Below are 26,079 nucleotides of genomic sequence, written 5' to 3' on the forward strand. Positions count from 1 at the left end.
AGACTGAATTCCCTTCCCGAGGGAGCAGTGGAAGCTGCTTCATTGAATGTTTTCCAAGGCTGAGCCTTGACTGTGGTTGGTCATGGGGAAGGTGCAGGAACATGGGTTGTAACATGGCTGGTCAGTGGGATGGATCTGGAAAACGTGTAGTAATGGCTGAGGAGGCTCGATGGGCTAAATGGTCCACTTACGATCAATGTTTGGAGATGTCCATTGCAGTGAAATTCATAAATATTATGAACTCATGTTGGAAATGCCTTTAGCTTGGAATATTTGCTTTGAAAGGCCACATTATGCTGGTTATTTGTTGTGCCAATGCAGTTTCACACTGATAATTTGAAGGGTTGTTACCATCAGCTTTAGCTTGAGGCGCAAAGTTATTTTTGCATTATGTAGCTTGTTTATCTGAATTAAGTGAAAGAACTTTTATTCCTCAAAATCCGTTCCAGCAGCGATGCGGTCAAGTTGCTGAAGGTTTTGAGTTTTAAATGATGTTGCAGTATTTCAATGGACGAAGCTGGCACGGTGGTTAGCACTGCTGACGCACAGAGTCAGGGATCCGGGTACAATTCTGGCCTTTAAAGAAGACAAATGCTGGCCTTTACTGCATGAGGAAGTACAGCAGCAGGGATGTCCTGCTGCAATTACACAGGGTCTTGGTGAGGCCACTCCTGGAGTATTGTGGGCAGTTTTGGCCTCCTTATCTGAGGAAGGATGTTTTTTGCTCTAGAGGGAATGCAGCGAATGTTTACCAGACTGATTTCTGGGATGGCGGGACTTACCTATGATGAGAGATTGAATCGGTTAAGATTGTATTTTTTATTTTAGAGTACCCAGTTAATGTTTTACAATTTACTGTGGCTAATTCGTTTACCCTGCACATCTTTGGGTTGTGGGGGCGAAACCCACGCAAACACTGGGAGAATGTGCAAACTCCACGCAGACAGTGACCCAGAGCCGGGATCAAACCTGGGACCTCGGCGCCGTGACAATTAAGATTGTATTGACTGGAATTCAGAATAATGAAAGGGGAGAATCTCATAGAAACCTTTAAAATTCCAACCAGACTGGATAGGGTAGATGCAGGAAGGATGTTCCTGATGGTGCTGAACCAAACCATGGAATCCTGGTTAGATTCACCACTAAATGCACCGTTATCAAGATTTCTACCCCTAACATCATAGCTACTTGAAACCATTATCCATACTGAAGTTACATCTGGGGTAACTCCTTCCAAAATCCTCCTATCTTCACAAGCCCCAATTTATTCAAAACCAATTTCTCATTTTCTGCTTGCCCATCGCTGCTATTTTTGCTTATTTATTTTGACCTCATAGAATTGGGCAGCACGGTAGCATTGTGGTTAGCATAATTGCTTCACAGCTCCAGGGTCCCAGGTTTGATTCCCCGCTGGGTCACTGTCTGTGTGGAGTCTGCACGTTCTCCCTGTGTATGCATGGGTTTCCTCCGGGTGCTCCGGTTTCCTCCCACAGTCCAAAGATATGCGGGTTAGGTGGATTGGCCATGATAAATTGCCCTTAGTGTCCAAAATTGCCCTTAGTGTTGGGTGGGGTTACTGGGTTATGGGGTGGGGTGGAGGTGTGGGCTTGGGTAGGGTACTCGTTCCGGGGGCCGGTGCAGACTCGATGGGTGGAATGGCCGCCTTCTGCACTGTAAATTCTATGTAATCACTACAGAGCAAAAGGAGGCAATTTGGCCCATCAGATCTGCACCGACCCTCTGAAAGAGCATCCTTCCTAGGCCCACGCCCCAACCCACCTAATCTTTTTTGGACACTAAGGGATAACTTAGCATTGCTAATTCACCTAACTGCACATCTTTGGACTATGGTATCCATTTAGACCATAAGATGTAAGAGCACAAGTAGGCTGTTCGGCCCATTGAGTCTACCCCCATCATTCAGTGAGATTGTGACTGATCTGCTGTGATGACCTGAACTCCACTTGCCCACCCTTGATTCCCTTGTGGTTAAAAAAACTGTTATCTTGGCCATGAACATACTTAATGACCCAGCCTCTACAGCCCTCTGACGTTCACTACACTCAGAAGAAATTCCTCCTCAGCCCGGTCTTAAATGAGTGACCCCTTACTCTTGAGGTTATGCCCTCTGCTTCCCCCACAAGGGGAAACAAACCTCTCAGCATCTACCCTGTCAAGACCCCTAGGAATCCTATATGTCTCAATAAGGTCACCTCTCATTCTTCTAAATTCCGATTTGAGTACAGACCCAACCGACTCAACCTCCCTCATAAGAAAATCCCTCCATACTCGGGATCAACTTAGTGACCTTTTTCTGAATGGCCTTCAATGCCAGTATGACCTTTTAGTGTCGTCACGGCACAGAAGTCCATTCGGCCCATTAAGTCTGTGACAGCTCTCTGTAGAACAATCCATTCGCCCACCCTTTTTTTGTTGACTAACAGTCTTGTTTCCTCTTCAGCATTCTTTGTCCTTTTATGTGTTTTATTCCTGATCCCAGGTTTTGCCAAGAACAGTCAGCTTCTATTTTCAGTTTATGTTCAGTTCTATTTTTAATGAACTATTGAACCATGAATAGTGTTCCTTTATCCCCTTTGTCTCTATGTAAATCTGTTCATATTTTACTTCCCCCCCCCACCGCTTTGGATGTCTTCATTCTAATAGATGGTCCCATCAGTATCTCTGAACCTTTTAGAAAGATGTTGTTAGATTCGCCATCATTGCAGCATTGTTTTAAAATTGATTTCCCCCCCCTCCCCCTTGCATCTGATGTCATTCCCGTGCTGACCTTGTGATGAGCAGCATTGAGTTTTGTCGGCTGTTGACTCACCAACTCAGTCATCGGTTAAGCAGCTTCCTCAATTCCGGGAACGTTCAACCAGACATGTTGAGATTTATTTTCCAGAACTAACTAATTCATGACTTTTTAAAGTGTACACCCAGAGAGTCTCGCAAAGCTTTTTAATATGTACAAAGTGCAGAATTGAGCCGAAAGAACGCAATGCACCAGATGGGATTCCTTGTCTGTACTTTGTTGATCTTGGTTAGTGTGCTATGTTGACGCAAGAGCTCCTTGTTGCTCATGATTGCGATGAGTGATCTTGCTGGAGGGTGGCTGAGACCAGGCTTGGGCTTGACCCTGCCCGCTTGTTTGAATAGCTGGATGTCATTTACAGTTCAGTTTCTCATGATTCCGCACTTGTCTGTGGTATTTTAGGAACCCATACCCAAATAAGCATCTGAACAGAAGACAAAAAGTGACTTTGTATCGTAAATTACCGTCTACTTGGAGATGAGAAGAGCATGTTTCTACTTTAAGGAGAGCACTTAATGCACTGATACACTAATGTTCCATATACTTGATTGCCTATTTGTAATTGTTGGTCAATACAATGTTTAAGGCAGGTGGTCTATTTTTGGCACACTGCTCACCTTTGTTCTGTCATTAACACATTCTGATCTCTTAATGTGCCACTATCAGTGTCCTCCCTCTCCAACCACACTCTTTCCCCTCCCCCCCCCAAACCCCCACACAACAGTACAAATCTGACTTTATTTTCAGTTCTCTCCAGCTTTGGCAAAGAGTCATACAGACTCAATGTTAATTCCCTTTTCCCTCCACAGATCCCTTTTCCCTCCACAGATGCTATCAGGCCTGCTGCCATAGTCCAGTATTTTCTGTTTTTGTTTCAGATTCTAGCGTCCGCAGTCATTTTCTTTTATGTTGTGGTCTAGTTCTGAACGACAGAATAACAGTTGGAGCAGCACGGTAGCATTGTGGATAGCACAAATGCTTCACAGCTCCAGGGTCCCAGGTTCGATTCTGGCTTGGGTCACTGTCTGTGCGGAGCCTGCAGATCCTCCCCGTGTGTGCGTGGGTTTCCTCCGAGTGCTCCGGTTTCCTCCCACAGTCCAAAGATGTGCGGGTTAGGTGGATTGGCCATGCTAAATTGCCCAGAGTGTCCAAAATTGCCCTTAGTGTAGGGTGGGGTTACTGGGTTATGGGGATAGGGTGGAGGTGTGGACCTTGGGTAGGGTGCTCCTTCCAAGAGCCGGTGCAGACTCGATGGGCCGAATGGTCTCCTTCTGCACTGTAAATTCTATGATCTATGATATACCCTGTCCCTAACTACAGATTCAGTTCTATCTTGATAAAAGTTGCGCACTTTATATTTAAAAAATCTAAATGTAAACTAACAAACCTGTCTGTTGTCCCAATTCCCCATCCAAAAAGTTAATTATGTTTGAAGATTGATTGTCCTGCAATTTAACAAATTCAACCTGCCATTTGCTTTTGAACTATCAGCTTTGGGTACAGTGATGTGATGGTGCCCCTTAAATATTTCTCATTGTGCCGCAGGCTACTATGGAAATGCTTGGAAATGGACATTGTGCCTCAAAATGATGGTCGGGTGGAAAAGTTTGAGATTTTCTACTTGTGCTTTCAAAGGAAGCAAGGTGTTTTATATTTATAAAAAAAAAAAAATATTCCAGTGCATGATTATAAAGATGACTTCAGGCATTACTTCAACTATGCTTATGGCTTAAGATATCACCTGATTGCTTCATGCATTGTGCCTTTTTAACACTATAGTAATGAGCATAAAGGAGAAAAATCTTGGGAGAACTTGCTAGAGATCAAATTACTGCAGTTGTGCTTCGTCTTAGACCTTCCCAAGTATCGAAGGTTGTGTGGAGCTGTTTTGTGTTTATTCCTTCCTTCTGTTTGGTCAAATGAATATAGGAATGAATGGCTCCAAGTTGGGCTTGATGAGAACTGGAAAATATATTGGCTCCTTGCATGACTGCTTGTGTTTTACAGGCAAATACTTCTGTAATATACACTAATTTCTCTTTGAACGTAGATGCCAAATTTGGAATTGTTGCAATGGATGATTTGGAATTGGTGGCTTTCAATTCAATCGAAGAGGAAATTGCTTATTGGAAAGAACTTGCTGTAAAATACCAACATTGGTAGGTACTGAACAAGGATATACTTATTAGAATAGGATGTTTTGTGAATATTTTTAAATATAAAACTATAATTATGCAAAGCTACAAGCTGGACCCCAAATGTATTGGGTGGACTCTTCGTTTCAGAGACTAAATGCTGATACCGGGACTGAATCGTGAGAGTTCGATGGTCCCGAATGCGGTGCCAGTCCTGGAGCGATTCAGGGCATCCTAATGGGCTAGCACTGGTGCCAAGTGGAACTAGTGCGATTCCAACGAATGTTCACTGTGATTCGCTGAGGTCTGGATTGACACTCGAGAGCCTGACAAGCTGAAGCCGCAATAATAATAATAATCTTTATTAGTGTTGCAAGTAGGCTTACGTTAACACTGCAATGTAGTTACTGTGAAAGTCCTCTAGTCTCCACACTCCGGCATCTGTTCGGGGACACAGAAGGCGAATTCAGAATGTCAGTTCACCCAGCAAGCACGTCTTTCGGGACTTGTAGGAGGAAACCGGAGCGCCCGGAGGGAACTGTGGTGGTATCCACCTATATTAAAGGCTGATCAGAACTGATGAAATCATATATTTACTTTATATAAAAACTGATCAGAGCTGATGCTATATTAAATCATGTATTTAACCCTATATTAAAAACTGATGATTGATGAGTCCATTATCAATGTAAACCATTACTTATCGCAATAAGATGCAGTGAACTCATTAAGTCTAGTGACCTTGCCACTAAGGGAGGCTACTACTTGGCAAGAGACCCTGCCAAGAAGGGAGGCTGGTGTTTTTCTGGAGATAACTACCGGAGGTATCAACCTCTTATCTTTAGAAACCGGTGCCCTGATAGGCCTCCCTGAAATTAAGGCCTAGCTAACCAAGAGAGAGACGGTTCTTTGTCTCAAAATAACTGGGGAGCTAACTTGTTTTTCAAAAGAAGGGGCTATGCTAAAACTCCCCTCGAACTCCTGAGCTCTTCCTGAGTGTAAAAACAATATAAATATTCAAGCAAAAGCTGCGAAAGTTAGAGTTTCGCTTGGAGAGCTGTTTAGGATATTACTGGGTGATTAAACTGCAATCTCGACTCGTTGAGCTCTGCTCTTGATTGGGTATCGAGCTCCGAGAACTACTGTCATTGTAAGTATGAAATGTTGTTGCTTAATCAATTATGTAGTTAAAGAAGCTCCGAGGTTAACTCATGTATCCTGTGTCTGTCAAACTGTATCATTTATCAAAACCCTAACCCTTTAAAAACATTAAAAAAAAAAAAAAAAAATTGTGTATATATTTTACCATACCGATGTGTGTCTATTTCAGTAAATAAGAGTGACATTTAACTAAGACTCATCATATTCTCACCCTCTGAGGCTATCTGGAGGGTCACGTGCCCATGCCTAGCTCTCCGGAATTAGAAATATTTAGTCACATTAAGGATAAGATAGTCATCTAAGGCACCGTCTCTCCTGTACACTGAAGGCAGTGAACGCAAGGCACATTGTGTATACTATAATTAGATCTCCCATATAGTGAGTCTTACTTTAGATATTCAAAAGACCTTGACTAGTAGCTTACAACCTCGACTACTCAGGCAGATCTTGGATAAATACTCCTCAACCGTCACAAAACCCACGCAGAAACATGGAGAATGTGCAGACTCCACACAGACAGTGACTCAAGCCGGGAATTGAACCCGTGACCCTGGCGCTGTGAAGCAACAGTGCTAACCACTGTGTTACTATGCCGCCCCATACAAAAGTACTCCTCTCTCCCTCCCACGGTGACCATTTCCCAATGCCACAAGTGAACCTTGCCGTTGGTATTTCCACCTGGCAGAGGCGGAGCATTGCAGGGGCCTAGAGAATGCCGGGTCGGGCTCGTTCATGATCTGCCAACAGCCTTTACTGTTCAGTTTGCATGCCCATGCTGGTGGGTAACACATTCATGCCACTGGTCAGGCACCGGAGCAAGGCATTCCGTTGGGTGCCTGATGCCAGCCTGTATTTTCGGCTGATACACTATTCTCCGTTCAATTGCAGTTCGCGATTCCATGTCGCTGGACAAAGGATCCAGCCCATAAAAGTTGAGGTCTGTGAACGTCCTGGATCACAGCTCAGAAGTAATGTCCTTCACCATTTATTTTCTGCAACCAAAAGACATTTTTGATTTATTGTATAAATGCGAATGTTATTTTTGCATGAGTTTTACAGTACACAATTCTTTTTTTTTTTTCCCAAAGGGCCAATTCTCCTACCCTGCACATCTTTTTGGGTTATGGGGATGAGACCCCCACACACACTGGGAGAATGTGCAAACTCCATATGGACAGTGACCTGGGGCTGGGATCGAATCTGGGTCTTCAGTGCCATGAGGCAGCAGTGCTAACCACTGCACCACCGTGCCACCCCCTGCCATGAGGCAGCAGCGCTAACCACCGTGCCACCCCCTCATTTTAAAGCTATCTTATGTAATTTGTCTCCGTTTCTCTTATGGCAGCCGATTCAGAATATTTTCCCAATTTTTTTCCCCCCAACTTCATTCATTTAGTGCACACAACACTCGGGAAGAGTTGATTGAGTTCCAGGAAGGCAGTCGAGAACTCGAAGCGGAACTGGAGACTCAGCTGGAGCATGCTGAAAATCGAAATCGAGACCTGCTGTCAGACAACAATCGTCTCCGGATGGAACTTGATTTGTTTAAGGTAGGTTACTGAGAAATGCTATGTAAATCTGCAGTGTCTTGTTGAAGTTCCTGCTTTTTTTTAAAACAATGCAGTTAGAATACTTATTGTAAAGGGAGGGTTTTTCCATACTGGTAAACAGAACACCTTGGGCGGCTTAGTGTCTGTAAGGTTTTTAAAGTTGAGGTATAACTTGGCCAGAAGCTGAGTAAAGTTTACTCCAATGTAAGCCATTGTCCCATAGGTCCTTCCACTAAGTTTGTGGTGGAGACAGTGCATGGTGATTTGCCATGTCCGTACCAAGGTGCAACATGACTCCATCGCGGAAGGGGGATTGCATCATTGTAAACTAAAGCAGCATCTAACAGTTAATTTTGTTATTTGCTTCAGATCGGAGTGAAACTGTTTATTGCTATTGGAAGGTTTAGTGGCCGTCAATGCCAATATTCCCGTTTGTTTTAATGTGGGGGATAATTACCTAGGCAATAAGCTCTTCTATGTTTGCACAATTTCAAGATGTTAAATCAATAGAATCTTTCATACTGGTCGTCCTTGAGTTTTATCTTTTAAAATGTGCACAGTGATGGCATTGTGTGGGCAGGGGAAAGAGATCATGGCATCAGGCATGCCTGCTGGGATTATAGTCCGTTTATATGGGCAGGTTGCCCATTCAACACTGGCACAAAATCCACCTCTAGTGGGTTTATTTTATGGTGGCGCTAATTTGGCACGGGTTCAGATCGTTAATGGTGGCAAAAGGAGGACAGATTTGTGAATGAATCTGTCCTCAGTCTGTCACTACAGATAGGTATTAAATTTTTTCAGTTAATTCTTTTGACTTGGGAGTTTTTTCAAATTAACTATGATTTCAAAATCTTAACTGCTTTTGACTTGTCAATTGTAATAGTTATTGCTGAACATTCACTCAGAATTTTCAATATACATATTTGTCCAGTGTTTTTTCTGAGGTGTTCTCCTCCTCAAATTCTATCTCTGCTGAAAGGCACTTTGCAGTAAACCTTTGATTAATTAAGAGTATCCTTTTCTAAAGCTAGGACATGGAGGCTGTCATTCTTTCCAGAGACTGTGTAAGCAAGTGATTTGAAGAAACAGGGAATCCATTGTTAGAATCTGCAGTGCAGTCAGCTGGGAGCACGTTTGTGCTCTTCAGTTTTTTTTCACAGCAGGGGTGGGGTTCCTAAGTGGGTGTAATTGGGAAGAATTTAATACTTGGAATAGAATAAGTAGTTTTGGCTGCAAAAAGATGAATTTGCTCTGGACATCTGCAAAAAAAAAAAAAAAAATCCAATGCTGTAACTATTGCAACTAGGAATGTAGCAGTGTACTGAGGGGTGTACAATGTTTTCATATGTTTGCTTGAACAATGGAAAGCACATTGTAATATTAACTGTCGAACGTCTCTTTGCCTTTTGTATCTGGGGAAGCTATTTTGAGCTACATTAACTCCATGATGCACTATCAGTAGCAATTTGTGAGATGCTAATGGGAACAGTGTGAATGATGAAACTGGAGAGGATTACTTGCAGCATTCATAGTACAATACTTGGTGTTATGTTTCACGTGCTTAGTGATGGTGGTAGCATTTGAATGATCAATAAATGAAGGAGTGGGGATGTCCAAATAACATCGAAGGGGTGAATGCAGGCTATTGTGGAAGAAGGTGCTGGAGCAGCATTTCTGATGAGAATATACAGTACTTGATGTAAAGTTCAGTTTTTGAGTTTAACTGAAATGTTAAATTGGTGCACGGTGGCACAGTGGTTAGCATGGCTGCCTCACAGCGCCAGGGACCCGTGTTCAATTCCAGCCTTGGGTAACCGGTTTCCTCCCACAGTCCAAAGATGTGTAGGTTAGATGGGGTTACAGGGTGAGGGTGGGGGAATGGGTCCAGATAGAGTGCCCTTTCAGAGGATTGGTGCAGGCTTGATGGGCCGAATGGCCTTCTGCACTCTATTGATTCTATGGATTAACTTGGTTGTGAATGCACTTTTTAATCTGAATTATTGAAGCATTTTTTTTTTGTGTGGAGGTGCTTGGCATGGGCATTAATGGAATGGGTCGGTGCATCATCTGATATGACAAAGATGAGGAAAGATGCAAATTTGAGTTCTCTCTTGTGCTGAGTAGTTAGTTTTGGCCAAGGGTGATATAATTGCTGTGGCAATTATTTATTTGGACTACAATAAACAAAGTGGGGAAGGAAAACTTAATTCCAGATCCTAATTTCCACCCTTTTTTGTCTTGTGTATGTATGAAGAATAACAGTCAGAACAAGACTGAACATGCACTTGTTGGCGTCTTTCCGAATGGTTGTTGGTACTGTATTCTGAATGCTTGTTACTCAGGGACTGACGGCCTGACACCACCCATGGTGGTTACCCAGCTTGAGCTACTGCCTTTAGGAAATGGAGATTTAAATTTAAAAAAGAAATAGACCAAGAGCTAATTTGGAGGCAAATGTTGGTCCTGCAAATATTTCTGCATAAGGCACATCTTGTAAACCGGCACCTGATCTACTTCTGTCTGCCATTGCAGGATTGGGGGGGGGGGGGATAGAAATTATCCAGCAGATGTATAGAATCCTGACCTCTCTTTGACATTGATTATCAAGTTGCATGCACACGGTGTGTCTGTTATTAAATGAAATAGAAACTGCAGCAGTTCCCCAGTGTTCCAAACACACCTAAAAAGTTAATTCCAGTATAATGGGTCACTTTTTAAAAAAATAAAAAAAATTAAAAAAAAATCCAAGACTGCTGTGAAGTGGCCCTCTATTGGCTGCTCTCGGTCCGAGTGTTGAAATTTGTAGTAAGATCGTAGAGTCGCCATAATGACAAGACAATGGTGCCTGTGATTTGAAACAATTTACTTCTGTGCTACTAAATTCCCCAATGGCTGGGAAAAATGCATATGGACCAGCTGTATTAAAATGAGTTTGTTGCTTGTGTAAAAGGCTGTTGGGAACATTTCAGCTACTCAGCATGCCAACATTCGACTCTGACGTGCTATTTAGAGTTTACACTGCGTTTGAGAGGTGAGCTTGATAAACCACCTGCCCTGATACCTCCTTGTGTAACACTGATATTTTGTTTGATCATTCTTGTGGAGCACCTTGAGAAGTTTGGCTACATTAAAGATGCTGTGTAAATTCAAGACGTTGCACTGGTGTTTTCCCCTCCAACCACCTCCCCCTTTCATAGCAGCATTCTGTTAACATTAGAGTCTTGCTGTTGATAGCAGATTTCTGATACGTGGGATACAATGCACAAGCTTGAACATCTGTTAAACCCGACACAGATGCATTTTGACCTTGTGAACATGGAATTAATTCTTGTCTTGTAATTTGAAAATTAATTTCTGTACCGTCTTGGAATGAAAATGTTGGTTTTAGGGGATTGATGTTGCACTCAATGTTAATGAGGTGTCTGATATTGCACTGAAAATGTAATGGAAGCGGGCAAGCACCAACTGAAGCTGTCACAATGGGAGTGCGGCTGGTGGTGGTGGGGAAATCCTTCCCCTTCCAAGTGCTTCAGCCACTGGAATGTGAATATTTTCTATAATCTGATACAATAGTGTGGGACAGTAGAATTTGGGGTAGGGTTTCATAGAACAGAATCTCTACAGTGCAGAAGGAGGCCATTCCGACCATTGCGTCTCACGACCCTGTCCCAGTAACCCCGCCTAACCTTTTTGGACACTAAGGGGCAACTTAGCATGACCAATCCATTTAACCTGCACAGGTTTTGACTGTGGGAGGAAATCGGAGCACCCGGAGGAAACCCACGTAGACACTGGGAGAAAGTGCAAACTCCATACAGTCACCCAAGCTGGGAATTGAACCTGGATCCCTGGTGCTGTGAGGCAGCAGTGCTAACACTGTGCCACCGTGCCGCCCCGTAACAGTTGTGCCTTGATAATGTCTGGTAAATCCTCCCAGGATATACAGACCAGTGTAAATAACTGACAATAGGCCTTATTGGCAAGTGAATCATAGAATCTACAGTGCAGAAGGAGACCATTCGGCCCAACGGGCTCTTTGAAAGAGCACCCTACCCAAGCCCACACCTCCACCCTATCCCCATAACCCAGTAACCCCACCCAACACTAAGGGCAATTTTGGACACTAAGGGCAATTTATCATGGCCAATCCACCTGACCTGCACATCTTTAGATTGTGGGAGGAAACCGGAGCACCCGGAGGAAACCCACGCAGACACGGGGAGGATGTGCAGTGTCCGCACAGACAGTGACCCAAGCCAGGAATCGAACCTGGGACCCTGGAGCTTTGAAGCAACTGTGCTAACCACCATGCCACAGTGCTGCCCAAAGAAAGGCTTTGTAAAGTAGAATTGTAGATTTGTGATACATGTCTATGAATAATGTTGTAATCAATCATATCTCATGTTCTGTTACTTTAGTAAAGGACATAATGACATGTCTCCATTCCTGCCTCTGTCCATCCACTGTATTCAGAATACTGACCACCAATGTAGATTTGAAAGTGGCAGTGAGTAACCCGTGGCAGATCTAATATAATGTGAGTGATCTAATGTAATTAGGATTATTGGTACAAGCTATCATATTTGTGAAACTGTGGGAAGCAGGTTCAGTGAACAGGAATCCTAACTTAATTGGAAATGTTTGAATAGTAATTATTGTGGCCTACAAAGAGTATAGAACTCGGTATCGCTGAATGAACAACAACACCTCGGTCTTGCGTCAGAACATTCATTAGCATTCCACATGTAAAGGGAACAACAATTTATACTTGATGAGAAAAGAGCACTGATTTGGTGGCAATTGGGACTCTGGATCCTGAAGGGGCTTGAGAGGGTGGATGTTACTAGGGTGCCACCATTTAAAATTAGGCCAGTTGAGATCTCCTGAGGGTTGAGAGTATTTGGAGCTATCTTCCTCAAAAGGCAATGGAAGAGAGTCTTTGAATAAGAGGATAAGACTTTTGATAAGCAAGAGGGTAAAGGATTATCGGGGGGGGGGGGCGTGGGGGATAAGATTGCAAGAGGGTAAAGGATTATCGGGGAGGGGAGATATAGAGTAGAGGTTACAATCAGATCAGCGATGATGCTTTTGAATGGCAGTGCATGCTTGAGGGGCGGAATGGTCAACTCTTAGTTCATATGGCAGAGGTGTTGCCATGGTGAATGCATCAGTTAACTGATGACTGACAGTTAACTGCCAAGCTTTGTTTGACTTCAAAGCCAGGCAGGTTGAAAAGCTTGGCAGATAACTGTCAGTTATCAGTTAACTGATGCATTCACCGTGGCAACACCTCCACCACTCAGCATTTGCGAATATCCAAATGTTTATTGGTTTTCTTGTGCAATGTTGCTCCAGTGCTGCCAGACCGAGTACTTTTTTGTTGTTTAGAAAGGACCTGACGCCAGATCATATGACATCAGATTAGGTGACCCCTTTTCTCAATATCCATTTTCAGAGGGGTCTCTAATTTATTGTTCGAAATATAAATGTGTTTAACATTGGTAATTGAAGACATAACTTCTGTTTTCTCCTAGCCTCTGTGCTGCAGAGTTCCAGACTTCAGTTGAAGTGCTGGAAGGAAGCTGGGATGGGAAGCTGCACGATTCCATGGATGTGGTGCCTTGTTGCCTTCTCCTGGGATTTTGTGTACTATGCAGGAGTCAGCTGCAGAAGAGAATTGTGAAGATCTGGTAATGGTGGGAGTGCAGCTGGTGGTGGAATGGGATACAGCAGAGGAAACCTTTTTGAAAGAGAGGCCAAGTAACTTGTGTATTATAATCTCTAACAATATGTTTGAAGGACACTTGAAATAATTGCATGAATTTAAAGCTGTCTTTTTCTGAGCAATTGATGTGCAGCATGGTGGCTTTGGGGGGTGGGAAAGAATCTCTTGTCGGAAGATAATGAGTTGAAGTTTAGTTTTCAGCAACAATATGCTTTGTTATGCAAAATGAACTAGAGAACCATAGGCCAGGGTTTTTCAACCCCTGGGTCATGGGTGGGTGTCAGGAGGGTCACAGTGATCGATCGTGGCATTCCCAATTGCGGGAGAAGTGCCGAATGGCCACGTCCGGCTTTTCGGCTGAGAATGCCGGCTGTCCTGCGCATGTGTGCCCCCTCAGGCAGATCTGGCAGTCCACTGAACCCGGAACCAGTGAGGCAGACTGTCTTCTCCTGACATTAGGGCACTGTCCCTGGACCACAGTCTTCCCGCCAGAAGCGGCAGCAGAGAGCAGATCACTTACCTGGTTGAATTGGATTGGATTGGATTTGTTTATTGTCACGTGTACCGAGGTACAGTGAAAAGTATTTTTCTGCGAGCAGCTCAGCAGATCATTAAGTACATGAGAAGAAAAGGGAATAAAAGAAAATACATAATAGGGCAACACAACATATACAATGTAACTACATAAGCACTGGCATCGGATGAAGCATACAGGGTGTAGTGTTAATGAGGTCCGTCCATAAGAGGGTCATTTATGAGTCTGGTAACAGTGGGGAAGAAGCTGTTTTTGAGTCTGTTCATGCGTGTTCTCAGACTTCTGTATCTCCTGCCCGATGGAAGAAGTTGGAAGAGTGAGTAAGCCGGGTGGGAGGGATCTTTGATTATACTGCCCGCTTTCCCCAGGCAGCGGGAGGTGTCGATGGAGTCAATGGATGGGAGGCAGGTTCGTGTGATGGACTGGGCGGTGTTCACGACTCTCTGAAGTTTCTTGCGGTCCTGGGCTGAGCAGTTGCCATACCAGGCTGTGATGCAGCCTGATAGGATGCTTTCTATGGTGCATCTGTAAAAGTTGGTAAGAGTCAATGTGGACATGCCGAATTTCCTTAGTTTCCTGAGGAAGTATAGGCGCTGTTGTGCTTTCTTGGTGGTAGCATCGACGTGGGTGGACCAGGACAGAATTTTGGAGAGGTGCACCCCTAGGAATTTGAAACTGCTAACCATCTCCACCTCGGCCCTGTTGATGCTGACAGGGGTGTGTACAGTACTTTGCTTCCTGAAGTCAATGACCAGCTCTTTAGTTTTGCTGGCATTGAGGGAGAGATTGCTGTCGCTACACCACTCCACTAGGTTCTCTATCTCCCTCCTGTATTCGGACTCATCGTTATCCGAGATCCATCCCATTATGGTCGTATCGTCAGCAAACTTGTAGATGGAGTTGGAACCAAGTTTTGCCACGCAGTCGTGTGTGTACAGGGAGTAGAGTAGGGGGCTAAGTACGCAGCCTTGCGGGGCGCCGGTGTTGAGGACTATTGTGGAGGAGGTGATGTTCATTCTTACTGATTGTGGTCTGTTGGTCAGAAAATCGAGGATCCTAATAAAATAGACAGGAGCATCACGAGCTTTGTGTGGGCAGGGAAAGTTCCGAGAGTAAGGAGGGGGTTCCTTCAGCGTAGTAGGGACAGAGGAGGATTGGCACTACCGAACTTGGGCGATTTACTATTGGGCCGCCAATGTGGCAATGATACGTAAATGGATGATGGAGGGTGAGGGAGCGGCGTGGAAAAGACTGGAGAGAAAGTCCTGTAAAGGGACGAGTTTAGAGGCACTGGTGACGGCGCCGCTACCGATCTCACCTAAAACGTTTACCACGAACCCGGTGGTGGCGGCAACATTGAATATCTGGGGACAGTGGAGGCGACAGAGAGGGGTGCAGGGAGCCCTGGTGGGGTCCCCAATCAGGAACAACCATAGGTTCGCCCCAGGAAGAATGGATGGAGGATTTCAGAGCTGGTACCAGTTGGGAATTAGGAGGGTGGGAGATTTATTTATAGATGGGACTTTTGCGAGCTTGGGAGCATTGGAGGAAAAGTATAAGTTGCCCCGGGGAAATTTCTTGAGATATATGCAAGTGAGGGCGTTTACTAGACAACAGGTGAGGGAATTTCCGTTGCTCCCGACACAGGGGATACAGGACAGGGTGCTTTCAGGGGTGTGGGTTGGAGAGGGCAAGGTGTCAGAGATTTACCGAGAGATGAGGGAAGAGGGGGAGGAGTCGGTGGGCGAACTAAAAGGAAAGTGGGAAGAAGAATTAGGGGAGGAGATAGAGGAGGGTATGTGGGCTGATGCCCTAAGCAGGGTAAATTCCTCTTCCTCATGCGCCAGGCTTAGCCTGATTCAATTTAAGGTGCTACATAGAGCGCACATAACGGGAGCAAGATTGAGCAGGTTCTTTGGAGTGGAGGACAAATGTGGGAGGTGTGGCGGGAGCTCGGCAAACCACGCACATATGTTTTGGGCGTGCCCGGCACTGGAAGGGTATTGGAAGGGAGTGACTGGAGTGATTTCGCGGGTAGTGAAGGCCCGGGTCAAACCAGGCTGGGGGTTAGCTCTATTTGGAGTTGCGGAAGAGCCGGGAGTGCAGGAGGCGAAAGAGGCCGACGTTGTGGCCTTTGCGTCCCTAGTAGTCCTACTCATGTGGAAGGAGGCGAAACCCCCCGGACTGGAGGCCTGGGTAAATGATATGGCGGGGTTCATTAAACTGGAGCAGATAAAGTTTGCCCTGAGAGGATCGGCCCAAGGGTTCACCAGGCGGTGGCAGCCATTTCTCGACTACCTAGGAGAACGTTAGAGGGAAGACAGATGACCAGCAGCAGCAACCCAGGGGGAGGGGGGGGGGGGGGGGGGGGGAGGTTAGTTTAGTTTAGGTCAAAGATAAAGGGGTTTTGTTACTTGTGTATTGTAAAAAATTTCTGTATTATTGTTGCGTTTGCTTTGTAAGAGGGGAAAAATTGTTGTTTGGGGAAAAAAATTTCAATAAAACATATTTAAAAAAAAAAAAAAGAAAATCGAGGATCCAGTTGCAGAGTAGGGAGCCAAGTCCTAGGTTTGAGCTTTGATATGAGCTTGGCTGGGATTATGGTGTTGAAGGCGGAGCTGTAGTCAATAAATAGGAGTCTAATGTAGGAGTCCTTGTTTTCGAGATGCTCTGTAGGGCCAGGGAAATGGTGTCTGATGTGGACCGGTTGCAGCGGTATGCGAATTGCAGTGGATCAAGGCGTTTTGGGAGTATGGAGGTGATGTGCTTCATGATCAACCTCTTGAAGCACTTCATTACGACTGAAGTCAGGGCCACTGGTCGGTAGTCATTGAGGCACGTTGCCTGGTTCTTCTTTGGTACCGGTATGATGGTGGTCTTCTTGAAGCAGGTGGGGACCTTGGAGTGGAGTAGGGACTGGTTAAAGATGTCCGTGAATACCTCTGCCAGCTGGTTCGCGCAGGCTCTGAGTGCACGACCAGGGATCCCGTCTGGGCCCGTCGCCTTCTGAGGGTTCACTTTCAGGAAGGCCATTCTGACTTCGGAAGCTGTGATGGTGGGTATGGGTGAATTATGGGCTGCTGGGGCACTCGCCAGTGGATCATTGGTTACCTGTTCGAACCGAGCATAGAATGCATTGAGTTCATCGGGGAGGGGTGCGCTGCTCCCAGAGATGCTGTTCGACTTCGCTTTGTAGCCCGTTATGTTGTTTAGTTCTTGCCACAACCGCCGAGAGTCTGTCTGTGACTCTAGCTTGGTTTGATATTCTCTCTTGGCATTCTGGATGGCTTTGCGGAGGTCATACCTGGATTTCTTGTATAGGTCAGGGTTGTCTGTCTTGAACGCCTCAGATCTGTCCTTCAGTAGGGAGTCTCACTCGCGATTGAGCCATGGTTTCCGGTTGGGGAACGCACGTACTGCTTTCTTTGGCACGCAGTCGTCCACACATTTGCTGATGAAGTCTGTGATGGTGGTGGCTTACTCATTTAAGTTGGTCGCTGAGTTCTTAAATATGGACCAGTCCACTGTCTCTAAGCAGTCACGTAAGAGCTCTTCTGTCTCCTCGGACCAGCACTGCACAACCTTCTTAGCTGGATTCTCCCGCTTGAGTTTCTGCTTGTATGCCGGGAGAAGGAGCACCGTCTTATGGTCTGATTTCCCAAAGTGCGGTCGGGGGATGGAACGGTAGGTGCCCTTGATTTTTGAGTAGCAGTGGTCAAGAGTGTTGTCGCCCCTGGTGGGACAGGAGATGTGCTGGTGGAATTTTGTCAGTACACACTCGAGGTTGGCCTTGTTGAAGTCTCCGGCCACGATGAACAGGGCTCCGGGTGTTCTGTTTCGTAGTTGTTTATTACTGTGTATAGTTCGTCCAGCGCCTTCCTCACTACTGCCTGGGATGGGATGTAGACCGCTGTGATAATGGCTGAAGTGAACTCACGTGGAAGATAATATGGGCGGCACTTCACAGTCAGGTATTCCAGGTCTGGGGAGCAGTAGGTTGCCAGAGTCGCCACATCCAAGCACTAGGAGGAGTTGATGAGGAGGCAACCCCTCCACCCTTCGCTTTGCCTGATGATGCCGTGCGGTCCGCCCGGTGAATTGAGAAGCCTTCAGGTTGTATGCACCTTCAGGGTGCATACACGGATGTCACGGGGTCCATGCTTTGGAATGTCACGGAATCATGGAGAGTTTCCTCCATTTTGTAGCTGCCAGCCAGCAAAGCAACAGGACTGTGTGAAGAACTGAAGATGGATCATTTTGTAATAATGATGAAAGGGCCAGAGACACACACAGACCAGGATCTCAAGCTGTTGGAGAGAGCTGGTCAGGAGAGTCCATGGCAGGACAAAGCAGTGATGGTGTGAGCTCCAGGGCCTCTGATGAACAATCCATTAAGAAGCTGAAATAAGGAACATAACTTGTATCAAAAAATATGGCTTAGAGTGCCCAATTCAACTTTTTCCAATTAAGGGGCAATTTGGCATGGCCAATCCACCTACCCTGCACATCTTTGGGTTGTGGGGGCGAAACCCACACAAACACGGGGAGAATGTGCAAACTCCACACGGACAGTGACCCGGGGCTGGGATCGAACCTGGGACCTCGGCGCCGTGAGGCAGTAGGCTAACCATAGCACCACCGTGCTGTCCTTCAAGCCATATAAAGTTGACGTCTTGAGGAATGTGGCTTTATTAATTGTACCAATGCAAATCTGGATGCGAAGCCCATGTGTGTACGTGCCGGGAAGTACTGGCAAATGACAGTTTAAAACTTCAAAGGCATTTGAAGACGAAGAATGGAGAGTTCGAGGACAACCTCTTGATTTCTTTTTTCAAAGGAAGTAGAAAGAACTTAAATCATCAGCTGAAGTCTTGATCGTGGGGATCAAGCAGACTTGCGTCGCATGAAAGATAAGTACAAATGGTGTGTCGCGAAGTTTGGGTGCCGTGGTTCGTGAAGGTCTCCGGAGGAGGGAGGTCTGTCAGCGTGGGTCCTGGAGGTTGGCCAGTTGGTGGGGGGGGGGGTTTATGTTTGAAAAACACTGCCATGGGCTGTTTGCCCCCTTTTTGAATGAGAGAGAGTGGGCGAGCGGTGATATAACCTGAGGGTCACCTCCACTCGGGCGGGGGAACAGGTTGACAATCGGGGCCTTCCTGGTAAACTCACCCAGTACAGGAATTGAAGCCGCTCTGTTGGCATCAGGGACCAGCCGTCTAGCCAACTGAGCTAACCAACCTCCCTTGCTACATTTCCACAGTAATAAACTTGAATTGGGATATGTGCAGCGAGTGTTTGGATAATAGTTTTTTTGTTCTACATTCTACCCTTGCAGGTTATGGATCGTTTTTTAAAGTTCACTGTTAATCTAGACAGACAAGACATTTTTGTTCAGGAAGGACCTGTCTGTGCTAATGATAGATTTGAAATTATATTGTAAACACTGAAGCAGGATATAATACAATTGGTTTCAGATGAACCTGTGTTTTTCGAGGGTGTACAGTAAATACATGGGAGAAATTTTGTAAACCAGGATAAATTGAATTCGCCTGTTTTCATTATTGAAGCAAAAATTGTTCCTTTATTCCTGTGGTACATTCTGATTGGTTTTTTTTAAACTGAAGAGCAAACCATGAATGAGGTCTGAAGGAAAGTAATCCTAATGCTGCAGCCATCACAGTGGGGCAGGCATGTTGAAACAGTTGATCTCCCCCCTCTCCAGTGACACCTTGTAATAGCCCAGTCTTCTGATTGTTACATTTTAATTTTCAGGATAAATTAGAAGAGCATCACTCTGAGAATTATAAACGGATTACTATGCTACAGGACGAGCTTGCTGAGACCACAGCAATTAAAGACCAGCTGCAGAAATACATCCGAGAACTAGAGCAAGCCAATGATGACTTGGAACGGGCTAAAAGGTAAGCGTAGCTTTACTTTTCAATGTACAGTCATACAGCACGGTAGCATTGTGGATAGCCCAATTGCTTCACAGCTCCAGGGTCCCAGGTTCGATTCCCGGCTTGGGTCACTGTCTGTGCGGAGTCTGCACATTCTCCCCGTGTCTGCGTGGGTTTCCTCCGGGCGCTCCGGTTTCCTCCCACAGTCCAAAGATGTGCAGGTTAGGTGGATTGGCCGTGATAAATTGCCCTTAGTGTTGGGTGGGCCTACTGTGTTATGGGGATAGGATGGAGGTGTGGACCTTGGGTAGGGTGCTCTTTCCAAGAGCCGGTGCAGACACGATGGGCCAAATGGCCTCCTTCTGCACTGTAATTTCTATGATACTTGATATTACAATCTCAATGGTACAATACAATGAGCAACAACACCCAAAAGTATAAAAATGTGCCAGAGCACATATTACTAGAGTAGGGTGGCACAGTGGTTAGCACTGCTGCCTCTCAGCGGCCTTGGGTGACTTTGTGTGGAGTTTGCACTTTCTTCCCACGTCTGCGTGGATTTCCTCCGGGTGCTCTGATTTCTTCCTACAGTCCAAAATCATGCAGGTTGGGTGAATTGCCCCTTAGTGTCCAGAGATGTGCAGGTTGGGTTACGTGTGTAGGGTGGGCCCAGGTAGAGTGCTGTTTCAGAAGGTTGGTACAGACTCTATGGGCCGAATGGCCTCTTGCAATTTAGGGATTCTGTTCAGCCCATGGAGCCTGCTCTGGCTTCTCTCCTACCTTGGCTATGGTGTCCCATAGTGTATGTAAAGTTTTTTTTTATTTGTATAAAAAATTTCCTTTATGTGAAATGTAATATAAAAAGAATGAGACATTTAACCGAAAGAGTGCATGTGCAAATTGTCATGTCGAATAAATGAGTTAAAAGCGCAAATTATACAAACCTACGAATGAGGATCAGGAGTAAGCCACTCCGCCCCTCGAGCCTGCTCCACCACCATTTAATCGGATCGTGGATCATCTGATTGTAACCGTAACCCCACTCACCCCCTGGTTAATCCAGAATCTATTCACCTCTGCCTTAAAAATATTCAGAGTCTGCTTCCATTGCCTTTTGAGGAGAAAGTTCCAAAGACTCATCACCCTCGGAAATAATTTCTCCTCATCTCCATCTTACATGAGCGAGCAACCACTTATTTTTAAACAGTGGCCCCTATTTCTCGGTTTTCCAACAAGGGAAAACATCCTCTCCACATCCAGCCTGTCAATACCCCTCAGGATCTTGCAGATTTTGATCAAGTCGCTTCTTACTCTTAACTTTAGTGGTTACAAACCTTTCCTCTTAAGACAACCTGCCCATTCCTGGTGTTGGTCTAGTAAACTTTCTCTGAATCGCTTCTAACACATTTAGATCCTTCCTTGAATAAGAAGACCAATACTGTACACACAACTCCAGGTGTGGTCTCACCAATACCCTGTACAACTGGAGCATAACCTCCCTACTTTTGTAATCAATTCCCCTCCCAATAAACAGTAACATTCCTAATTACTTGCTGCACCTGTATACTAGCCTTTTGTGATTCATGAACTAGGACACCCAGATCCCGCTGCATCTCCGAGCTCTGCATTCACTCGCCAAATAGATTTTTTTAATTTAGAGTACCCAATTCTTTTTTTTTGCAATTTAGCATAACCAATTCACTTGCCCTGCACATCTTTGGGTTGTGGGGGTGAGTCCCACGTAGACACGGGGAGAATGTGCAAACTCCACATGAACAGTGACCCAGGGCCAGGATCCAAACCAGGTCCTTGGCACCCTGAGGCAGCAGTGCTAACCACTGTGCCACCATGCTGCCCCTCACTCGCCATTTAGATAATAAGCTTTTTTTATTCTTCCTTGCAAAATGGACAATTTACCATTTAGCCCGCATTATATTCCCATTTGCAAGATTTATGCCCACTCACAACCCACCTGTGTCCCTTTGTAGCCTCAAGTCCTTTTCACAATTCCTACCTATTTTATGTCATCGGCAAATTTAGCAACCATACCTTACAGATCCTTTAGCCAAGTTATTTATATAAATTGTAAGAAGTTGAGGCCCCAGCACTGATCCCTGTAGCACATCACTTGTTACATCCTGCCACCCAGTCTAATGGTCATGTTTTTAGGGTACTTAAAAATGATGGTGCGTTGTAAACTGAGTAAAGCTCAGTGATTAAATATTGGCAGTTGCTTACACATGCATTTTAAATTGGTTTACATTTGATGCTGAAGGGTGTCGAACAGTATTGCTTTGTCATTTTGATCCTTTGTAAACTCGACAATTATATTTTTTAGACCATTTTTAAAAGTGTAAGTAGTTCCAAGCATCTTGGTAAGGACCAGCGCAGGATCTGTTATCAGAATGCTGTGATATTGAGTCCCCATATATATGGAGTCCCGTTATACACTATGGCAAAAGTCTCTTATACATTTTACTATCTTTTTTGATTCCATTCCGTGTTTTTGTTTTGCTCAGAGCTACAATTATGTCCCTGGAGGATTTTGAACAGCGGCTGAACCAGGCAATTGAGAGGAACGCCTTCTTGGAGAGTGAGCTAGATGAGAAAGAAAATCTTCTGGTTTCTGTGCAAAGACTGAAAGATGAAGCAAGAGGTTAGCATTGCTTTTATTTTAATTGTATTTTGGATGTACAGTTAAATATTTGGTTTGACTTTTGCATTTGATTTTTTTTTAATGGAAAATTTTGCTTCCAGATCTGAGACAAGAATTGGCAGTACAGCAGAAACCAGATTCCATCAGGAAACCAACAAATGCCATGTTGGATTCTGAAAATGTGATACCGCAAGCTTCTACAACAATGCCTTTGACCCCACTGATATGTAAAAGACCCAACAGTGGGTTCCCCACATCTGCCATGTTTACAAAAGGTAACATTCTCTCTATATTATTGAATAGTTCAATACTTTGGAATGATTCAAGGTTTTTTTTTTTGTTGACCATTGTTGATGTTCGATTTCCATCCATTCAAAATGTCTGAAAAAACCTGGCTGACTCTAGCAACGGGTGTGAATTCATTCTAAGGCAGCTGATTTGCTATCCCTGGGGAATTATTGATTAAGAAAATGGCTATGGCGAAATGCTCGTGATGGTTTTGGACTGCAGCGGTTCAAGAAGGCAGCTCACCACTGTCCTGAGGGTAATGAATGATGGCCCAGTCAGCAACGCCCACATCCTTAAGATTAATAAAGAAAAGGCTGGATAGCAAAGTCATTGGACATCTCCTTTGGGCTGAGTTCCAAGCCAGCCCATGTTGATCAGTCATTGCCAGCTGGATCCGATGTGAAGTGAGGATTTGGGCACTGGATTCGGAGCTTGGTATGTTTGGGCTAACATTAGAAACTTCCACAAATATGGTAGCGATAGGTAATCATTCGGAGGAACACAGGATGGTTGTGAGGATAGACCGAGCAATTGCAGACCTCTGTTTAACTTTGGTGGTGGGGAAGTTTCTAGAACAATAATTTGGGATAGAATTAATAGTCGTGGGCAAAATGTGCATTGATTGGGAAAAGCCAGCATGGTTTCTTAAGAGTAGGTAGTGTTTAACTGGAGTTCTTTGAAGGGATATGAATGCTGTTGATGTGGTGTACACGGACTTTCAAAAGGTATTGGATACAGTGCCATATGGAAGACTTGTGAGAACTTGTACCTCGTGCTGGTGGTGGGGGGATGCTCTTTCGAGGGTCGTTGCAGACTCGATAGGCCAAATGAACTCTTTCTGCACTGGAGGGATTCTGATGCTCGTTGGAGAGTTAGTACAGTCACAATGGGCCACATGGACACCTTCTGTACGGTAACAATTCTGTGATTCTGAGGATGAATATGGTGGGGAAGGGGGGGGGGGGTGGAATTCCCTTTGCAGATTGGCAGAGTCTAAGCAGATTTACACTGAAACCATCCACTTGATCCTTTTTGAGCACAAGTTTGCCTTGATGAATAAGCATAAGAAGTGCAGAGGTGTTCAAGAATAGTAGAGATGGCCTATCCACCCTGGACCACGAAAGGATGGATCATGGAGGATTTGATATGTGCAAATTATTATTGTAATGATAAATGACCTCGATCAACCCAATGGGGGTTGCCCGAACTGTGAGGCAACAGCATGAGAACTCGTGCCCATGGAGCAAGCTTACCTTTTTGGTTCTTGTTCAGTGTGCCACTGGATGGGAATTCTCAAAGACCTAATTACTTAACCCCCAATATATTATGATGGAATCTCAAAACACCAAAAGATTCTAATGACATGGAATTAGGAACAGGACAGAAATGGACTTTAAATCTGAATTTCTGTGACTTGACAAATTAAGGGGATTTCTTTTATCGATTTAGGATAGTGATTAAAAATACACTTGGCCTCTGAAGCAGGAAAAAGGGACCATTCTAGAAATTTTAATTGGTGGTTTTTCATTCGTCTGTGACATTTGCTATTACCCGGTTATTGGTTCATGCTGGTAGGTAATCTAGTGCTGGCTCAGTCAGCAATACTCTAGTGTCCCATTTAAAAGGTGTGCTAACAGCTCTTCCCACTGTCACCTAATCTGACCCTTACTGGGAAGAGCCTGGCTTTGTCTAGGTGTGGCTCTCTATGTGGCACATCTGATTGAATGGCAACATTTTGGGTATCTATGAAATGCTGATCTACCTCATCAATACTTCCCCCTGTGAACATTGGCCTGTTTCCTCGCACAGTACTTCCTTCCAAGGCTTGCTCAAGCATATTATTTTACTTGGACAGGAGTGTTAACCAATTTTGTGTGTGTTTTACTTATTTTAAATCTTTTTCAGATGGTTACACTGGCAGCCCTCTGACTCCATCAGCCAGGATTTCTGCACTAAATATAGTGGGAGACTTGCTTAGGAAAGTTGGGGTAAGGATTGCAACATTTTTAAGTGCAGTGTTTTGTGACATTCTCAGTTCACTCGGCCTCATTCCTGGCCTCAATAAGTTTTATAATTGAATTGTGCAGAGGTTAGATGTTGAGCAAAGCTGACCATTCTGTGCTAAATAAAATCAGACTCTCAGTATTTAATTGTTCCTGAAATGTGATGTCTTTTTACCCCATTTTATATTCTCATTGGAACTTGCCAGAGGAGAGCATTTTTGGCCCACCTGGGCCTAAACATCTATGTTGCTGGTTTCACACCATAATCTTAGCACCTGAATTCTATGTTTTCTTGCGATACCTTTTTTCGCTGTCGGGTCCATTATTTATTTGTATTTCACTGATTTCTCTCTTATCGTGTGGTTAATGACAAAGCCAGTCTAACTCGACCAAACTGAATTAGCCGGAAACCTTTTCTGCTGTCTTGTGAGAATTGGCTGACCCCATTCAGTAAACTTGGTAATTACAAAACTCGATGCTTCGATTTTGTTCCTTTTTATGTGTTCAACCTTCAAGAGGCATGTCATACTTTCTTGGCATGTAAAATTGTTTCTCTTTCGTGGATAATTTTATGTCAAACTGTTTGGCAGCCAGTTATGAATCCAGGTTATTGTACAGTTTCGTTGGAGCTGTTCTTTTTTGGGAAGCTTTAGTAGCTGTTTGTGCATGCTCTCTTTATTTGTTGTCTTATTTCACTCTGGTCCATACACTTGTGTAAAGTTTTCAGCCGCCTGTATGGGACAACAGTACTAATGGGGTAGGGCTGAGCAAGAACGCATATTGGGTCTTGTCCGTTAGCATTTTCTGTAGATTTCATTTGTGCTATTTATGTTATTAGCAATTTATTTTTTTGAAAAATGTAATTCCCATTTGCTAGTGTAAATATCTTGTCCACAAAATTGGTTAGTGGTATTTCTATTGGCACAAAAACGTGCCCTGATGACCATATTGTCACAATGTCTTAACCCATAATAATTTTTTTTTCTCCTCCCTTTGCACTTCAATTTCAAGGGGGACAAATTGTGTTCTGATATTTAAATGGGAGGTCACCAGGGATGATTAGTTCAGACCGAGAGGGCTCTTCCTTTCTATAGGTGTAGATTATCAGGTTGGAAAGTTGCTGTTTAATTCAGACACCAGATGCTGATGGGCTGATGAGAAATGTCCCATGTGCTTTTGATATGTTTGACTATTTTGATAAATAGCAATATCTTTGTTTGAAAAAGAATCCTACACCATCTTCAATATTTTATATTGACTGAAAGGGAGTTCATTTATACTTCAACCAATATTCAAGATGCTGCAGCTCAA

The 26,079-nt window shown here is 44.4% G+C and overlaps 1 protein-coding gene across 2 annotated transcripts in view; it reads left to right on the plus strand.

Moving 5' to 3' along the window:
- The first annotated feature begins 4,869 nt into the window (after nt 1-4,869).
- The window catches only part of LOC140394508 (nuclear distribution protein nudE homolog 1-like), a 41,045-nt gene continuing 19,835 nt past the window's right edge, over nt 4,870-26,079 (plus strand). For both annotated transcript variants that reach the window (XM_072481842.1, XM_072481841.1), the window contains exons 1-6: nt 4,870-4,974; nt 7,508-7,661; nt 19,694-19,842; nt 22,341-22,477; nt 22,579-22,752; nt 24,671-24,753. In XM_072481842.1, the coding sequence (XP_072337943.1) occupies nt 4,889-4,974; nt 7,508-7,661; nt 19,694-19,842; nt 22,341-22,477; nt 22,579-22,752; nt 24,671-24,753 (783 nt within the window). In that variant the 5' untranslated portion in view covers nt 4,870-4,888. The remainder of the gene's footprint in view (nt 4,975-7,507; nt 7,662-19,693; nt 19,843-22,340; nt 22,478-22,578; nt 22,753-24,670; nt 24,754-26,079) is intronic.

The sequence above is a fragment of the Scyliorhinus torazame genome, chromosome 17 (genome assembly GCF_047496885.1).
Source record: "Scyliorhinus torazame isolate Kashiwa2021f chromosome 17, sScyTor2.1, whole genome shotgun sequence".
In the NCBI taxonomy this organism is placed as follows: domain Eukaryota; kingdom Metazoa; phylum Chordata; class Chondrichthyes; order Carcharhiniformes; family Scyliorhinidae; genus Scyliorhinus; species Scyliorhinus torazame.